Source organism: Oryzias latipes, chromosome 22, assembly GCF_053564925.1.
Source record: "Oryzias latipes strain Hd-rR chromosome 22, Olatipes_Hd-rR_3.1".
NCBI lineage: Eukaryota > Metazoa > Chordata > Actinopteri > Beloniformes > Adrianichthyidae > Oryzias > Oryzias latipes.
Genome location: NC_136258.1, coordinates 22,310,099 through 22,328,114, shown reverse-complemented (window position 1 = coordinate 22,328,114; position 18,016 = coordinate 22,310,099). Strand labels below are relative to the sequence as shown.

The window sequence follows — 18,016 nt, the reverse complement described above, 5'->3', positions numbered from 1 at the left end:
CCTCAGGTTGCAGACCCCTGATCTAGAGCATGTGGGTATTTGGCAATGACTGGATGGATAGTCTGAGTGACCCATTGGTTTGTATAATGTGTAGTAGTCTATTTAAAGCCAGTTTTTCAGCTTACTCATAGTGACCATATCGGCCACTTTAACCAAACGCTTTTAGCAACAAGCCCCTTGATGAACTGGACCTGTCTCCGGTCTCTTTGTTTTTAAAGAAAAAGCTCCCATCAGTGTTACTGGTATGCAATACTTGACAGTACTGAAGTGGTTACGCAATCAAAGTAAAAAAAAGCTGATTATGAAGCAGAGAAAGCAGCTTTGCCACACTTTATTTTCATTTTCTTAACCGTTTTATCCCTTTCGGGGTCACGGGGCTGCCGGAGCCTATCCCGGCCACTTGTGGGTGAAGGCAGGGGGGACACCCTGAACAAGTCGCCAGTTTGTTGCAGGGTAGAATGTCCTCACTCACACACTCATTCACTCCCGCACTCACACCTATGGTCAATTTAGAGTTGCCAATTAACCTATGAAGCATGTTTTTGGATGGTGGGAGGAAGCCGGAGACCCCGGAGAGAGCCCACGCATGCACGGGGAGAACATGCAAACTCCACACAGAAAGGTCCCCCATTGATGTTCTGTTTTTCACGTCCCCCAGCCGGGACTTGAACCGGGGGCCTTCTTGCTGTGAGGCAAGAGCGCTAACCACTGCGCCACCGTGCAGCCCGCTTTGCCACACTTTGCAACTGTAATGAAACACTTTGGCAGTGGGTTGTACGTCGGTGCAAAGCCAATTTGAAAAGCCATTTTTCCTCACGCGATTTTTGTTGTTCACGTAAACAGTCGAAGAGTTATGGTAGGTCAAAGAGCGTGTAGTATTTAGGTGTTGCCGGCAGCATCTAAAGTGTTAAAAAAAACATGCATGCTAATAAAATAAGCTCCAATTAGTTCTCACACACCTAGGCCTGTGAAATTTGTTCTCAGAATTTGAGATTATGGTGGTTAAATCCTCATAAACCCCTTAATGCTGTATGTCAAGCTTGGAGGCATTACATCCCATTTTTAGTCTTATATATGACTTGACCATGGATTAGAACTCACAACCTTCTAGTCTCAGGGCAGACAGTCTACCATAAGGCCACTGAGTGGTTTATGACAAAACCCAAACGTATTAGCAGATTTTAGAATGCTTGCATGAAACATTTGCCACAAATGAAAAAATAAACATGACTAGTTAACGTTTTGTTTTGTATGAGAAAGAGTAGGAAAAATGAGATCTAGAATTGCAGAAGCAGCTATTAAAAAAATATGGAAAAAAAAGTTGTGCAAGTGTCTCCACTGTTTACTCTCTGATGGGTTTTAACACATTGGGTTTTCACTGCACACAGTCAGTCAGTATGACTAAAACTGTGCTGTAGTCCATGTTCTTCACACTTTAGGTTTGAGTGTGTAAATGGAGCACAGATTTTTAAATAATTAATCACGCAGGAGAACAGAAAAGATGATGTTGACAGTTTAGGAAAAATAAAAGAAAAGATTTGCCTTTTAGCTGTGTGTCATAATACGTGTTTAATATTTTTTTTTAAATACGCAGATTTTGGATTGATGCTCCAAAAGACCAAGAGGCAGTGTTGTGCACACAAAAAAAATAAACCTTTTAGACAGGATGCTGAAAATCTAAATAAAAAACTACTTGATTAGGTGATTTTATAAATTTTATCATCTTTAACTTAGAGTCTTTCAGTGAGAATGCATTTCTATTCTTTTACGAACACAGTATTTGCGGTGATAGGTTGATAATTTAGCAGATTTTTTTCCTTATGCCAAAGTTATCAGCACGTTATGCCATACTCTCCACCCTTCCTCTTTTATTGGACAATGTAAAATATTAAGCAACTTATTTTTTACAGACATTGCAGAAGCAAGCCCTATAGGTTTTTACCTTTAAACCAATTAGTTCCTGTTGGATTTCTTTTTTGTTCACCAACAAAAATCAAAAACATTTCAATCTGCTTTTGTTTTGTTATTTTCTGTGGTTTCCTGTAAGACCTTTCCTGTGCCCTACTGGCTCTTTTTTTTAAAGTCACACGTACATTACGGTGCAGCCCATGCAATCTTTCTGCAATGCTCTTTGATGTCTGAGCTGAAGCTGCTTTGCATGATTCAGGAGCAGAGCCAGGGGAGACAAGCCTCCTCATCTGACTGCATGTTAGCCGCAGCAAATGTGACGAGAGATAAAACTGGAGAGGGAGCGAAAAGAGAGCTGCCAGCACAGTGGCCTACATATTCTGTTCACCAGAGCAGAGCAGATACAGTATCACACAGAACTGTGTGCACCTGCAGTCCTCCTCACTGACCTTGGGTCTGATCTGTCAGACCACTGTGTGTCGGATTAATAACGGGGAACACTCAGGTTCATGGAGTAATATAATCCCTCAGTTCAAAGCATAATGGAGACCTAGTGCTGTGGGGAAAACTCAAAAGCTAAAGTGACAAGCTTCTCTGAATACTGTGATTAACATTGGACAAGAGACATAATCAAACGACATTAAAAATGTATTCAAAATATTATTTTATTACATTGTTGGTACCTATAAAGCTCATTAATGAGGCACTATCTCACAGAAGGTCAAATAAATCTTCCTGTAAACTCATAAATGTTAGCATCAATGTCTTAAACTGAGAGAGGAGCTCTGAACTTATTTTTTTCTTTTTTCTCTATATATTTTTTTATGAGTACAAAGTAATGCATCCCTGCAGCTGTTTCTCCGCTCATTCCAGCCTTTACTGCAGCTTTAATGCAAGCTTTTGAAATCCAGGTCAGACAAAAAAATAAAAGACTAATTTCAAATTCAAAGTACGTGCACTTGTACTGCATGAGAGTGGCACTGAAAAAAAAAAACACTGAAAAAAAAGTAGAACGGTTCAAAAATTTGCAGGAAGAACTCTTCATCCACAGCATCAAGCAGCTCTTTCTATGACAGACAATGATGTCCTGTTGTAGTTCAATCCAATCAAAATCAACTTTAGTTAAAGAATAATAACATGGACAGTAATTTTACTTTCTACAGTTTACTTTTCCTTATACTGAAAACTCTATTGTTGTATGGGGATATTTGTGCACAAACACACACACTCAATTGTCTATGCAGACAAAAATAAGCACACAAATGATCACCGGCCACACAAACCTGCGTACACATGTTTAAGCAGACCGACACATACGACATACATTCTGACACACATATGTGTACCATGCATATTTCATACCTCATAACTCATTCTAGCAAAGCTGAGCAAGCGCATGTATGTAGCGAAATCAGTGTGTCTATTAGAACGTTCAAAGATGTGACAGAATATTGAAGTGTAGGTGGGAACTCACACCCCAGCACCACGCCCAGAAGACCAAAGCTTTAAATAGAAATTGTGTTTTTTGTGTTTTAGCAAGTTCTTGTGGCATTTTCTTATGATAGATGACATATGTTAAGAGAATTAAGATTAAAATTGCATTTCTGAGTTTTTCTTTATGTAAATCGTGGTGAATTTAAATGATGAAAAAATGGTGTCGGAAAAAAAATGTAATTGTGACTGGGCAGGCCACAAGCGTCACTCCATTCTGGGAATGCTTTTAAAATGCCTCAAATACACAAATACACACCCATACACGCGAACATACACACTCACTAACACACATCCATCACACAAGGAAGAGGGACTTCTGATATTCTGTCCTCTGCCCCATCCCTGGCAGAGGGAACCGAGGGCCTCTATCACAGCGGCCCTGTCCCTGGGGTGCTGACTTCCTGGGCCCCGGTGGCCCTCTCTCCACGCAGGGAGAGGGATCCCTAAGCTATCTGGCAAGACCGGGAGCCGGGGATCATATCACATCTTAGCCAGGGGGTGTCCGTGTCCCGGTGGTGTGGGTTCTGGTCCTGGCCAGAAAAGTAAAATATGTCCAACACAAAAGGCTTTCAGCTCTCATCTGTTTGCTTAGCTGTTGGACAGGACAAGTTAAAAAAAATGGCTCAAAAGATGATCGGAGAGGGACTTTAATCCTATGGAGAGATAAGTGGCAATAGAAGCAAATGAAAACATGCATTTTGCATGTATGGAAAGGGTTAAATTTATCGTCTAATTAGACTATCTTAATATTTTGTGTATTTTGTATATTTTGTTGAAATCGGGTCATTTTTTACACAATCAACCCAATAGACTATACGGACAACTTTGTAGGACTGAAGAAAATGAGAAATAAAGTGACAATAAAACCTGATTTTTACCATGAAAATTTAAGTTAAACTTAAAGTTAAATTGTAACAGATTCGTGGGAAAGGTGAACTAACAGAGAATTTTGGGAATGAGCGGCAGCTACTTATGAAAAGCACCAGAACACCCCCCACCCCCAAATTATGCTTATTCCCCATCAAATATTTACCATCTCCTACAGCGGCAACATTTAAACAGCAACAGCCAGCAGAGAGGAAGAGTAAAAGAGGCAGACGGAGCTGGGTGGGGGCTGGGCAGTTCATAATCCAGAGCAAAGAGAACGCTGGTTCCTGTAACTTCTATTTTAGGGAATTGCCTGTCTGTCCCTGTTGTATCACCAAAGAGCGCCAATGCATCTGCTGAATTAAGCATTGGGGGGGGGGGGGGGGGGGGGCTTTTACAGCAGAATATGTACCTAGAATGACAACAGGAACTGGGAGCCATTGGATTCTTGGCTCTTTGGGGCGTAAAGGGAGAATGTGGTTCTTCAAATCCTGCAAAAGAATAATGACTATTTATAGGTCCATCCTCAAATCCTGCCAACTGGAGCGCATGGACATGTGTGAGCCAAACTCCTCCAACATTAAAAAAACATGACAACCAAAGAATCTGTGTTCAAACAGACTGTGTTAGCACACACTTAAAGAGAATTCAAACTTTTGCTTCAACCATTTTATTTTTGACAGGAAGTCAATGGTTGCCAGCCACACTAAGAGCATCTTTTTTCAGTCCCACAATGTTGTATGTTTGTTTTCCCTGGGCTGAATGCACAGAGATTAATTCTGCATGTGTAGGAGGATAAAGATATGGAGGAAGAAGAGGAAAGCGGGGCATCTTGAGAAGTTTCTATCGATATAGCTCTTAGAGGATGAACCTGCACAGCTGTTTCCCCTTTAGTCTGACCTTTCCATAACACCATGTTAAAGATAATTACCTGCAAACAACCACTTTAGCTATCACTCAGCATTTCAGTTTAACTGTGTTTTCCAAATATCTGTTCTTGCAATCAGTTACACCTTTGCCACAACTGCCCTTACAGGTGGATATAGTCTTAATGTGGGTGAAAAATGGGCAAACATGGACATGTGGGTGGCTCAAATAAAATTTTTAGATCACGGACCGCTCAGCGAGCCCGTGGGGTAAAAATGTTTATGCAGTTTGTTTTGTTGTTTGTGTTTTCATTTTTTCAACCTTACCCTTAAAACCTGCGCATGGGGCTCGTTAGCATTATTTCAGCAATGAGTGTGTGCTCCTTGGGTTCCTAGTGAGAACTCTGTGCTTGCTGCCCAAATGTTAGAAATGAGGAAATTAGATAATCAAAGTATAGTTTGTGCGGGTACTCTATAGGCATTTACATGCACACCACGGGTGTGCAGCATTTGAACATAATCCTTAAGGAGCCAGTAGGCGCACCCCACAATGACTAGAGTGTGGCGTAAGAGTACCGTTCAACAGCATCACCTGTACTTCACAAGTGCTTGCAATTCCTCACAAATACTTCACAATATATTTACCACACACATGACAATTGTGAGGCTGCACGGTGGCGCAGTGGTTAGCGCTCTTACCTCACAGCAAGAAGGCTCCTGGTTCAAGTCCCAGCTGGGGGACTTTTCTGTGTGGAGTTTGCATGTTCTCCCTGTGTATGTGTGGGTACTCTCCAGGATCTCCAGCTTCCTCCCACCGTCCAAAAATGTGCTTCATAGGTTAATTGGCAACTCTAAATTGTCCATAGGTGTGAGTATGACAGTGAATGGGTGTGTGATTGTGGACATTCTACCCTGCGACAGACTGGCAACCTGTCCAGTTGTCCCCTGCCTTCACCCACAAGTGGCCGGGATAGGCTCCAGCACCCCTGTGACCCCGAAAGGGACAAAGCGGTACAGAAAATGCTTTTCTGCTTGCCACGCTTTGGCAGGTACATTGTTTGTAACGGCTTAAATAAACAAAATACTCCTTGTCCAACAAATTTCTTTTATTTGTTCTTTAGCATAAAAAATATATAACAATAATAGATCATTTCAACGTTTTTAAAATTATTCCAGGTGAATGTGTTAAATGAAGCAGTCAACAAGAACTACCAGGACCTACCCATCCTCTCCATTCACAAACCACCACAAAAGACCCAACCTGCAGGTGAACAGGTGCACTAAATCAGTGTTTTTCAACCAGTGTCCCAGTGGGAGATGGTCAGGTGTACCGTAGGAATTAATCCATTCACTGATCTAGAACATTTACCATCTCCAGGATATCAGCTCTTTGTTCATCCAAACAGGCCCTGATAAAACACTGATTATTTAGGAATATGAAAAATTGTAAAATACTTTTTCTTTGTGTTTATTTGATTCTATTAATAATATCATATTATTAATTAATAATATAACTATTTAGAAAGATAATATTTGTGTTTTTGTGAGGTAACATAAAATTGCATGTTAATAAACTGAAAGGGAAAAACAACTACCAGGGTAACATTTCAAATAATTTAGTTGAAAATTATTACAGAAAACTAACTTAACTTTTTTACAATTTTTAGAAAAAAACAGCTGCAACTGCCAGCTTTTTCTGCCACAATTATCACAAAAATGCATGTGAGCTTGTGGAGGGAGTGTCCATCAATACAGACTATAGAAGTTCTCATTTTTAATTTTTGGATGCTGGTGTGCCGCAGGATTTTTGTCAAGGATAAAGTGTGCCTTGGCTCAAAAAGGGTAGAAAAACACTGCACTAAATCATGTGACATAGTGACAATAATGGCGGCTACAACAATCGTACATTCCATTTCCATGATGGTCACAAGAGCCTGGAGGAAACTACAAGACACATCACCTTATGATGTCACTACTCCTCTGTACGACTCTTCACAGGCCTGAAAAACCTGCAACATCTATAATGTATCTACAAATGTGACTCTTTTGATATGGATCAGTCAACTCAAAAAACATTTAATTCCATGCTTAAATCAAACCTGTTCTTCACAGCATGTCTAAGTGCAACAATTTCTAAAAGATGGCATCAGCCATTATTTTATACTTTACTGACAATGTCACTTCTTCTTCTTTTATTTAAAAAAAAAAGATTTTATAAGTCTACATGTTTTTCTTACCTCTCCATAATCAGTGGTGACCACAAGCGTTCCATCTCCACAGGAGTTCACAGTTGCAGGAAGAAACTGCTCCTTCTCTCTGACCCAAACACGGGTACCCTGAATCACACAAGCACAGAACAACACACTGAGGTTAAGTAGTGGAACCACTACAAATAAGTCATCCTTGTTCAGTTATGCCTCAACATCTCTGCTCACCAGAGAGCTTTGAGGGCTCCTCAGCTGAAAGCGTGGATGGCAGGCGAGAAAAATCAGTGTGGAGGTTGTTTTGTTTTTTTAAATAAATAGCTGAGTCTCTGCTTTAGTGCAATCCGTCTGTCTGATAACCGCCCGTGTTACTTAAGGCAGGAGATGGTGCACAGGCTCCAGTGGCAAGTAATTACAACAAAGCTTTCATGCTTTCAAACGACTGGGGTGAATGCAGACAGATATGATTAATAGAAAGCTGTAAATCTGAATGCATCTGAAGCAACAATGGGGCGAGAACTGAAATTTGTGCAGCTCTTTAATCACAGGAATTGAATTCTTCCAACAATTGTAGGGGCTGGAAAGGAAAAGATAACCAGAGTTGGACCAGTTAGACCCTGCAGGATCACCGAGTCTTTAGCTCCATTTTGTGCTCAGTATCTGCATTTGTCCAGCCAGTCACTGTGCATGATCAAACATTAAGACTTGTTACCACATCAAGTATTTATTTATACAAAAATAATCAAGGTCGTAAAACCTATAAAAGCAAATGATTGATGATTTTTGATTAAAACAAGTAATTTAAAGTAAAATTTAATATTAAAGTTATTTATGCTCTCATGAAAAGCAAAAAGCCATTTATGGCTTCCACAGTTCATTTCAGTATATTTTTTCACAGTTTAATTATTTTTTTTTATCCAGTTCATGTGTTTTGTTCTTTCAAACTGATAAAGTAAAAACATCATAAACAAAGTAGAACGATAAATGTCAATATGCAAAGTTTGAAAATGGCTTTGGATGAAGTTTAACAACTTATCAAGCCCCTTGTTTCAATTTAATCCAAACCTATTACATTTATTAAAAAAAACAGTATTTGTTTACAGAAATACAAGAAATAATAAATAAAAATATCAATTATGGTTAAAGAAAAAACATATCAATGAATCTTGTGGACTGCCTTTTATCTATATCTTTTATTTTGACCGTGACTGGAATTATTTTGAAATGAACCAGGTTCTTATTTTAATCATTTTCATTTATTAGTGAGTAAGTCAGGTCTATATAAGACGATATGAAGATCTGGTGAAGGTAAGTCACTATGTAAGGAACCATGATGAGTAATTGTAAAGAATTGCAGGGAAATGGAAAAGAAAACTAACTTAAATGAAGTTTCTTAGACATGATCTCCTCAGTGATGCCTAAATATACTCCAGATGTTTTCATCTGATTTAGGGGCATTAAAAAAAGGTTATTAAGAGCTTTCTCAATAAAACACCCAGCATAACACAAATTTAGGGAAATAAATTCACCTACACAGACCATTTATGGTATCAAGCAGAGTACTTAGAATCAATAGGAACAAGCTCACCTTCCGAGTAAATATGTTGGAGTCTCTTTGAATGAACAATTTACCATGAAAGATATAAATACCTTCTTCTTCTCTGCATTTGTTCAGACTCATAATGAACTCTGGAGATTCCAGCACTCTGGGTCATCACACTGATCTGATAATATCTACAGCCCTGAGGCCTGTGCTCACGTTCACAATTACTACATCAGATCCTGGTTTAACAAGATAAATTAACCTTTGACCCTTATCAAATCCACCAATTCTGGTTTCTTAGCATCAGCTTTAAGAAAGGCTCATTGTAAAACAAAAAAGGTTATATAGGTCCAAAAAAAAAAACGTCTTTTATTTATTATCTCAGAAAAATAGTTCCCCATTGCCAGACTGATGGAAAAAACAAGGTGATGGGAAGACTGGGGGTTATAAACAACCTGGTATCATCACAAACTGCATCCACCAAAACAGTCATTCATATCCCTCCTGTCTCCTTTGGGTGTCAAATGCCCCCGCTACTATTCAATTGCAGACCAAGACAGACAGCAGAAGTCATCAGCGTCGAATATCCATCCTTTTTTTGCAATTGGATCTATCAAATGTATAGACATCACAAATTTTTCAAATTAGCGAAGGTCCTCTTAGGTCTTCAGCTCCATTGTCTTGTTCTGAGCATTTCCCAGACAGTAGACAATGCTTTAACCTGGTTGAATAAAAGTAAAATCTTATTTTGCATGTATATTCAAACTAATAAAAACACATGAACTCATTGATCTTTTACTTTCTAGTGGTTTTTCATCTCATGTTCATGTTCTCAAGAGTTTGTAACACCTTTAAAAAGTTGTTTTTAAAGATACAACTAAGAACAAAATTCTAAAATATTTTTAAAAGTGTTTAAAAGAGTGTGCATTTATTATCACGTGTTTTATTTTATCTATTTAAACATATTTATAACTAAAGGCCTAAAAGCTGTCAGTACAGATGAAAATGCGTGATTGCAGGCCTCTGCCACAAAACAGGCAGATGGCTGGTTCCAACTGCAGCAGGTATATTAGCTCAGCTAAAAGTCCACAAAGCCAAATCATGGTCAGGCAGGTAGGGATCAATAACGAACATGGGAGCATCAGAGAGGAACACGAGTAGTCAGGATCCAGGCGAGATTCGGGGCAGGCGGCAGACAAATGGAGTCAAAGATAAACCAGGGTCAGGAAATCCGGTCCAGATATAACTCTTGGTAATGCAGGCAGAGTGGCACAAACAATACTTCAATGCAGTGCTTAAGTGTAATGTGAGTGATTGCAAATTAAAGTCAGGTGTTTGGCATCCAGAAACTGTGTTCTGGGGGTTGCTGGGAGATGTAGTAGATTCATTACTCTGGATATAGTTCCCAAGTGACCAGAGGGGGAGACAGAGCTCTGACTTCTGACACTCGTTACAGTTTACATCGACGCCAACAAATGCTAAAGAAAATGGTCAAAGTTAATCCGACTGTAACTATTTTCTGCTACTAGTGTTTCTTGTTTTTCTGAGTTATTCAATGCCAACATTTTTTATGTTAAATTTTAAACTGTTGATAAAGGGAAATCGTTTTTAATAATCTCTATAAAAACATTAAAAATGTAAATAAAAATATTTAAAAGATATGTAACTATGTGAAACAGATAATTATTCACTTTTTTGTGCACTTTCTTTTAAGAAAACCAAATATTAAGGGTTTTGTTTGTGAAGCAGTGAACAGAAAAGTAATCACATCATTTATCATAATCAACTGCTAGAATTGCTTTCAGTAACAACACTTACACTCTTTTTCCAGTCCCATTTTTATTCATTTTGTACAAAGTTGGTTTATAAACAACTTTAAAAAAATAACAACTATATAATTCCCGTCCTCTGTCCTGTTTCATTACAAAACCCTTTTTTTAAATAAATTTGATTTACACTGGCACTAATAAAAATATAATATTATAAAACAACCTTTTAGTCCAAATACAGCTTAAAATTTAGTGTAGTAATCAGTAAAAAGCAATAAAAACAACTGGTTAGTTTTGATTTACAAGTCTAAACAGCAAGTCTCCTTTTACCTAAAAAGTTATTATACCACAAAAAGTAATGACAAAATTGTAACAAAAAACTTTTACAATTCAGAAATCATCTGTTTTTTACCAAATACGAGCAGAACTTTGCTAAAACGCTGTGTCATAGATGTGTAAGACGGATAAAGGTCATATTTCTTGTATTTTTATCTTTGAGTCTTTAAATCTTTGAATCTTTCACTTGAACAAAATCTTAAATCGATCGAAAAAAATAGCTGCTACTATTCAGCTTTTAGCGACAAAAGTTGATCGCATGATGGCCTCTAAAAATGAAACTTAATTTTTTTCTTTACATGAGGAAACATCCAGAAAAAAGGGTGCTTGTAACTATTTTGAACATTTGAAAAATCTTTAAGAGCACATAATTTACCAGATTTTTAATACTTCTCTGCCAGAACCAGAAATCTTCTTACCTCTTGATGTATCTGTGTTTTTTTCTGAGGGTCTCACATAAAACATAACTGCAAATTGTATACTCTTGCCACTAATCAGTTTGGTCAGTGCCATTATTCTGAGTCAGAGAGCTGTACCATGTCAGCAATATTCCATTTAAGGTGATAATATAATCGTGCAGGGCGGCTTTGGGCAGATTATGGCAGCTGGAAGGACGGTAACATCTGTTTGTGTATGTGTGGGTGGGTCACCCGCCTGTTTTTTTTAAGTCACATCTGTCAGTCACTGAGATTATAGCACACTTTAACACTGTAGGCAGGTTAAAGAAAGTGTTCTAGGTTTTAAAAAAATGAAGGTTTAAAGTCACAGTTTAATAATGAAAATCTCAGATGTCTTTAAAGAATATCTTCATCATTCAAACCATATTTTAACTATGTTTTTTTGTACAGTTTAGATTATTAATTTTATTTTTAGAACCACTTTAATTAATAATGCAATAGCTATGTCATCCAGCTCACTATAAAAATACAACACCAGTCAGATTTGCAGAGGGAAAAAAACAAAAACATCTAGAGGTGAAAACAGAATTTTGAAAAAAACAAAGAACAAATGTATATTTAGACTTTATATTTAAAGGAAATATTGAGCAACTAAACTGTTTGTTCTATGAGCTAAAGAACTCTCCTAATGAATGTGAAAGTGTCATAAAGATACAGTTTTGCTAAAATTCCCTTTACTCCTTTTGCATCATTTACTGGCTTGCAGCTCATTAAATTTGTATCATAAAGAAAATATTTAAATTTGCTGCATAGACAAGTGAATAAGAACCAAAAAAATGAACTGTTTCTTTGCAGAAGGATGCATTCTCTAAGGGAAGGTATTTCCAAATTCTGCAAAAATCAAAAAACATTTCTCGAACTCAACCCAAAACAATTCTCAGTGGTCCTTTGTAGAATTTGATGTTCCATGTTTTTACAAGGGTTCTTAGAGAAATTAAGTTCTTAACCTAATTTCAACCGTTCTTTTAAATCACGGTCAAGTAACATTAAAGCAACATAAATAAAATGTTTTTGCCATATTTAAGATATTTTAAATATACAGCATAATCAGTCACAGCAACTCTTTCCTAACCACAAAATAACATTATTCTTTAGTGACAGCAGTCTTATCTGACACATTTCATGTAGAAACCATATGAGGCCAAAGACTGTTGCACCACAAACACACAGGACTTTTAAACAACAATCACCTGTTTCCCTGCTTTACTACTATCCTGAAACATCTATACCTTTGGATGAATGACCTTTTAACCTTTGGTAAATTCTAAAACAGTCTAATGAGGGATTTATCCAAACTGAACCCAATCAGAGTCAACTGGTGAATTACAGTAAGTGAAAATAGCATTGGATGCGAGCAGCTGTAAATGGTCTTTCGTGTGAACACGTGTGCGCTTTTGTGTTCAGAAAGTGCCAATTCTCTCAGACAATCCTGTTAATTACCGTGCTCTCTTTCTCATCTTTGCCTAAAATACAGTCAACCGTCTACACCCCCACCAACACCCTGGCAACAGGATTCCATGGCAACAGTGGGGAAACCATGGCAACAGCCTCTAACTCTCTAAGCAGTGGAGAATGCTGGGAGTCAGAGTTTAAACCAAAAGCATTGTGTTCAAATATGTTTTGCTTTTAACTATATTTGCTAAATAATGTTATAATCAATTGACCTTGTGGATCAATCTCCTCTGTGTCATATCTCTTGTACAAAATGCATTAAACTTCCCATATATCCATAAATCTAAGATCCTGAGTAGATCTTGAGCAGATCTTGCCTCTGGCTCATTTCACGCCCCCAGCTGTCCCCCAGTCCCAACTGGATGAAGCCCATCTGCTACACTATTCAAACATGTAGTTGTAGAGTTACATAAGCTAATTCTTCTTTAACACTTCTGGTACATTGAATGTCCGTCCTGGGAGAGGATCGCTCCTCCTGGACATCCCTGAGGAGTCTTCTTTTTTTCCCCTGGAATTGTTTTTTTTTAGGAGTTTTTCATTACCAAGAAGAAGGGTCTAAGCCGGGCAGGGATCCCCAGTTTAACTTAGTCTTTTCAGTTTAGTTTAGCAATCAGCTATTGTATTTTGTAATAGATTTTATGTTTTGTACAATTAGAGAAGCCCGGGCTATATAAGTAAAACTGAATTGTATCAAATTTAATATTTGCTGCAATTTCATACTATTTTTTCTGCACAAGTTTGAACTTTGAGAGCTTTAAGTGTAAAAATGTTTCAATTAGTCTGAGAAAAGTGTATAAAGTGTGTACTGAGGAGTTTCACAGCCTTTAAATGTCTATAATCTCACTTCACAGATTTCACCTATTGTGGGTAAATTTTAGAATGTAAATGAGAGAAAACTGTACAGGTAATCACATTTTTAAAGGAAATTTTGAACGTTTTTTTTGCCACACTATTATTATTTTTTGTGCATTGCATTTAGTTGTGCTGCAATCTTAGTAAAAATGGCAGATAAGCAAAAAAAACAAAAAACCTGAAACCTTTGCTTCGGGTTGTGCATGTGGCATCAAATTTATCACAACTGGTCTGCAAAGGTTCAAATGTCCCACTTTTTGTATTTATACTTTAATTGCTGAACCACTACACTCTGCTGAAGAAAAGCCTGATGCCAGCACCTCTGATGTGTCCTCAAAGACCAACAAAGTATGAACTGAATTCAACTCTGAAAAGAAAGAAACAGTGTTGATGTTTGAGAGGAGCAAGAAAACGTTTCAAAATAGCAGAAGATAACCGAAGATGGAGCACTGGAGACAGAAAACGGATAAAGGAAGTAGCACTAAGCGACAAATCAGACGACGACAACTGAGCAACAGGACTAAGAGGCAGTGAGAGCATCAGAAGAAGGGGTATGGGGGAGAGGCAGAGCGGCTGCAGCTCCTGAGCAGAACAAATGTGTTTGGAGCTGGTGAATATAGGTCACACACCTCCAGTGGCTGCTTCCTTCCCTCCACTGAACTGCTTCACGCAGTAACCATGTCATATAAAAAACTACATGGTTTGGAACCTGTCTGCTGAAAACTAGACCTCAATGCAAATGGCTTTTTATACATTATGTGATGCAGTGGCCACTCAGCAATGAATATATTCAAGCCAAAAAAAACTGTTTACTTTTTGCCCGTAATCTTCTTTTTAAGGCATGCTGATGCACCAAACTACAGATTATTGAATGAATGATACTGTAAACTATTAACCAACAGTTATATTTTATCATATAAACTAATTTTGCTGATATATAAGATCAATATTAATACCTATAGAATAACTTTCTGAAGCTATTTCTAATTTTTATTCCAATTTCCTTTATTTTAAATTCTCTCATTACTTAAGATTGTTGTTTTGCAGTTGCTTATGGTTAGAGAGTAAACAAATAGAGATGACTGTTTTTCAAATTTGGGCATAAACCTTCCAGGATTAGACTGAATTGGCTTAGTTTGATTTTTACCCCTCTTTAAATGTCCTGTAAGTGAGACTAAACCTCTGAGCTGCAACCCATAAGAACTTGTGGAGTCCAACCTGACACTATTGACTGTCTGACACTCTTTCTTTCTTGGTTAAGACCCACTCCAAAGAAATTTTTGTTTTTTGTGTGTTTTAAACAAGTTCTTGTAGCTTTTTTTCTTATGATAGAAGACATATATAAAGAAAATCAAGATTAAAACTGCATTTGTACGTGTTTTTTTATTCAAACCATTGTGAATCAAGAGCAGATGAAGAGTGCTGTTGGAAAAAGCCTGTAGCGAATTTCTCAGGAACTCCTGGTGCTCTGCTGAAACTGTCCTAGAAAATGACACAGGCTTCTCTATTTTTGCTAAAAATGGCATAATCATAATTAAAAGACCACTGGGAATGCCTCTACAATAGCTCAAAAGATGATCAGAGTGGGAATTTAAGAGAATAACTGTAAAAGACGTCTTTGGAGAGATGGAGGGACTCATGATAGAAGAAAGAAACTGGACAGACTCTTCCCAGGAGGAGAGACTGCGTCTCGTCACATGAAGACTCTGGGTATCAAATATGCAGCTTGCTGCATGGCAAGCCATAGCACCATAACTCAATAAATCAGTCCATTTTCAGATCTCACTGAGGCTTTCAGTCTGCTGAGGGGGCTGTGGGGTTGGTGGTCAGTTAATCAATGCCATGATCAATATAATTTACAAACAGACTGATGGGAAATGAAGCAAAGAATGAGACGGTTGCAGTTTTGTTCTAAATGATGATACAAAATGATGTTAGATGGGGAATACTTCCCAGAAGAAAGCGGTTGATGTACAGGCAGGGGTAACCTCACCCTGCATGAAACCACACACATATAGCCACATGACATCAGCGAGAGTGTGAGAGGGGCAGTTTAACCTATATCAGATTATCCTACAATGGGGGGGGGGGGGGGGTGGTACAGTAACTTGGAGAACATAGAAACTGAAATTAGAGAGCATGACACAGAACTGAGCATGGTGAACAGGACAAATAGCGAAGCAAGTGGCTGCTGGGAAGCTTGCACTGCCTGAGGGAGGTGACCATGTCTGATTTAGGCTGCACATGCCCACCACTCTGCTGATTTAGTCATGGAGAGATCAGAATTCACAGATGCAATAACATTGTTTGGCAGAGTAATTTTTTTTTTTTTTTTGTATCCTATTTTCTGACAAATCCTCCGCCTCCTTTTAGCACCAAGGAGCCACCCCCTCCCCCTTTACTCTTCCATACCGGGCCAAACCCACCCATGGATCTCCATCCCTCCACGGCGCTGTAAAGCCATCAGAATGGGTTTGTGTGTGGACGTGGTGCTGCTTGCTCCACCTAAAACAGACTGTCTTTAATCCGAAAGCCAGCTTTACAGACGCAAAAACCTCGTCCCTCCTTTTGGCCAATTTTTCTGCAGATCTGCGTGGATTTAATCCACCAAGCCGGCTGCCGGGCCCTGATGCTCTGCGGTGATAATGAATTAAAATGAAGGTGTTTGTTGTTTTGGTCTGCAAATCCATAAATCCGACTCATTTCTGGTGATACAGAAAACGATTAGAAGTCAAAGCAACACCTGCCACATCCGTGCGTGAATCAAATTCCCAAAATACCAGGGGGGGAATCTTGCATAAAATACGCACATCCTTCCAGATCAGACTGTCGGATGCGCGAAGGCATAATCTGACACGAGCTTTCAGCTTGGTTACAGTGGTTCACATTCTCCATGGCTTACCTCTGCGAAAAATGATTCCATCCTTGGTCCTCCCTGATGACGCGCGCCCGGCCCGGCAGAGCGCAGACACCGGCTCGGCTGCGCAAACCTCACCGATGAGAAGGTGAGCAAGATGTGGGAAACGTGGCGGTGTCTCAGTGCTCCTGCTTTCCATTCAATGAATCAGGATTTTCTGAGTTACACAAACACACCTCATCACCGCCAAAGCAGCGTGCTCTAAGATAACCCGCGGACAGAAATCCACAGAGGCTGATGTGGAGATTCAAAATTGTCCACGCCGGGGATCCGTCGAGGATGTGTGCGCGGCTGTCCAGGTCCGCTGCTGTTGAATGGCCCAGAATTTGGTCGTAGTGGTTTTTGTGTGCGTGTTGTTCTGTGTGTGGATGCATGCGTGTGAGTAGAGTGCGTGGGTCTGAGAGGGAACCAGTCCAGAGGCAGGGGGGATTTTTACGCAGCCCACCGATGCGGGGCGGTGTACGCAACCACCAGCACATAAACTCAAGTGCAGCCATATTCAATGGTTCCTCTTTTTCTTTATAGCCATTTAACCTCAATATTTTACTCTAAAAATTAAACGATTTGATGAAACTCATAATTGATGCTGATGTTTAACTTTAACAATTTAAAGACATTTTTCACTCAAGCTGTTATTTAAAACTTGCTTTTAAAACCTGAGTAATACTTAAGTAGATTCACTTAGTTTTGTTTTATTCCCTGCAGACTAAATTTCTTTGCTTTGAGAGTTTATTAGTCTAAATCCAATAAAAATCAGGCTTTTGGTGGGTTTTTTTTACATATTATTCTTGTAGAATTTTTCTTATGATGGAGGACATTTATTAAGAAAATTAGGATTAAAACTACGTTTCTGAGTATTTTCTTTGTAATCCAAATCATTGTGAATCAGGAGCAGACAAAAAATGACTTTGGAAAAAGGTGAGGGGCTGTAAGCTTTGTGAATCGAAGTGTGTGCATTTGTGACTCGGAGTGTGTGCAATTCTGAATTATGAGACTGTTCTGACCTCATAGTAAGCTAGTGGGAGACAGTGTAAATAAACAGATGATAGGAAATGAAGGCATCTGTGCCAACAGTCCCACAACTAACTCAGAGGGGAATTTCTGACAAACTACTGCTTTTCTGCACAAAGTATGTCCTAGAAATCAAAACAATTTTTTATTTGGGCTAAAAACTGAATAATCATGATTAAAAGACCACTGGGAATGCTTTTACTTAAATAAAAGATGATTGGAGCAGGACTTTACTGTTTCTTAAAGTAAATTCTTGACTTTTGAGTTCTTAAATTCAATTAGGAAAGAAATATGAGTAGATAACTCTCGTAACACTTTTAGTTATAATTGTGTAATTCA

The 18,016-nt window shown here is 38.5% G+C and overlaps 1 protein-coding gene across 2 annotated transcripts in view; it reads right to left on the bottom strand.

Moving 5' to 3' along the window:
• myo10l1 (myosin X, like 1) overlaps positions 1-17,087 on the bottom strand; it is a 39,170-nt gene extending 22,083 nt beyond the window's left edge. For both annotated transcript variants that reach the window (XM_020713463.3, XM_011490258.4), the window contains exons 1-2: positions 16,652-17,087; positions 7,373-7,471 (exon numbers count right to left, since the gene is read on the bottom strand). In XM_020713463.3, the coding sequence (XP_020569122.1) occupies positions 7,373-7,471; positions 16,652-16,672 (120 nt within the window). In that variant the 5' untranslated portion in view covers positions 16,673-17,087. The remainder of the gene's footprint in view (positions 1-7,372; positions 7,472-16,651) is intronic.
• Between the last annotated feature and the right edge of the window lie 929 nt (positions 17,088-18,016).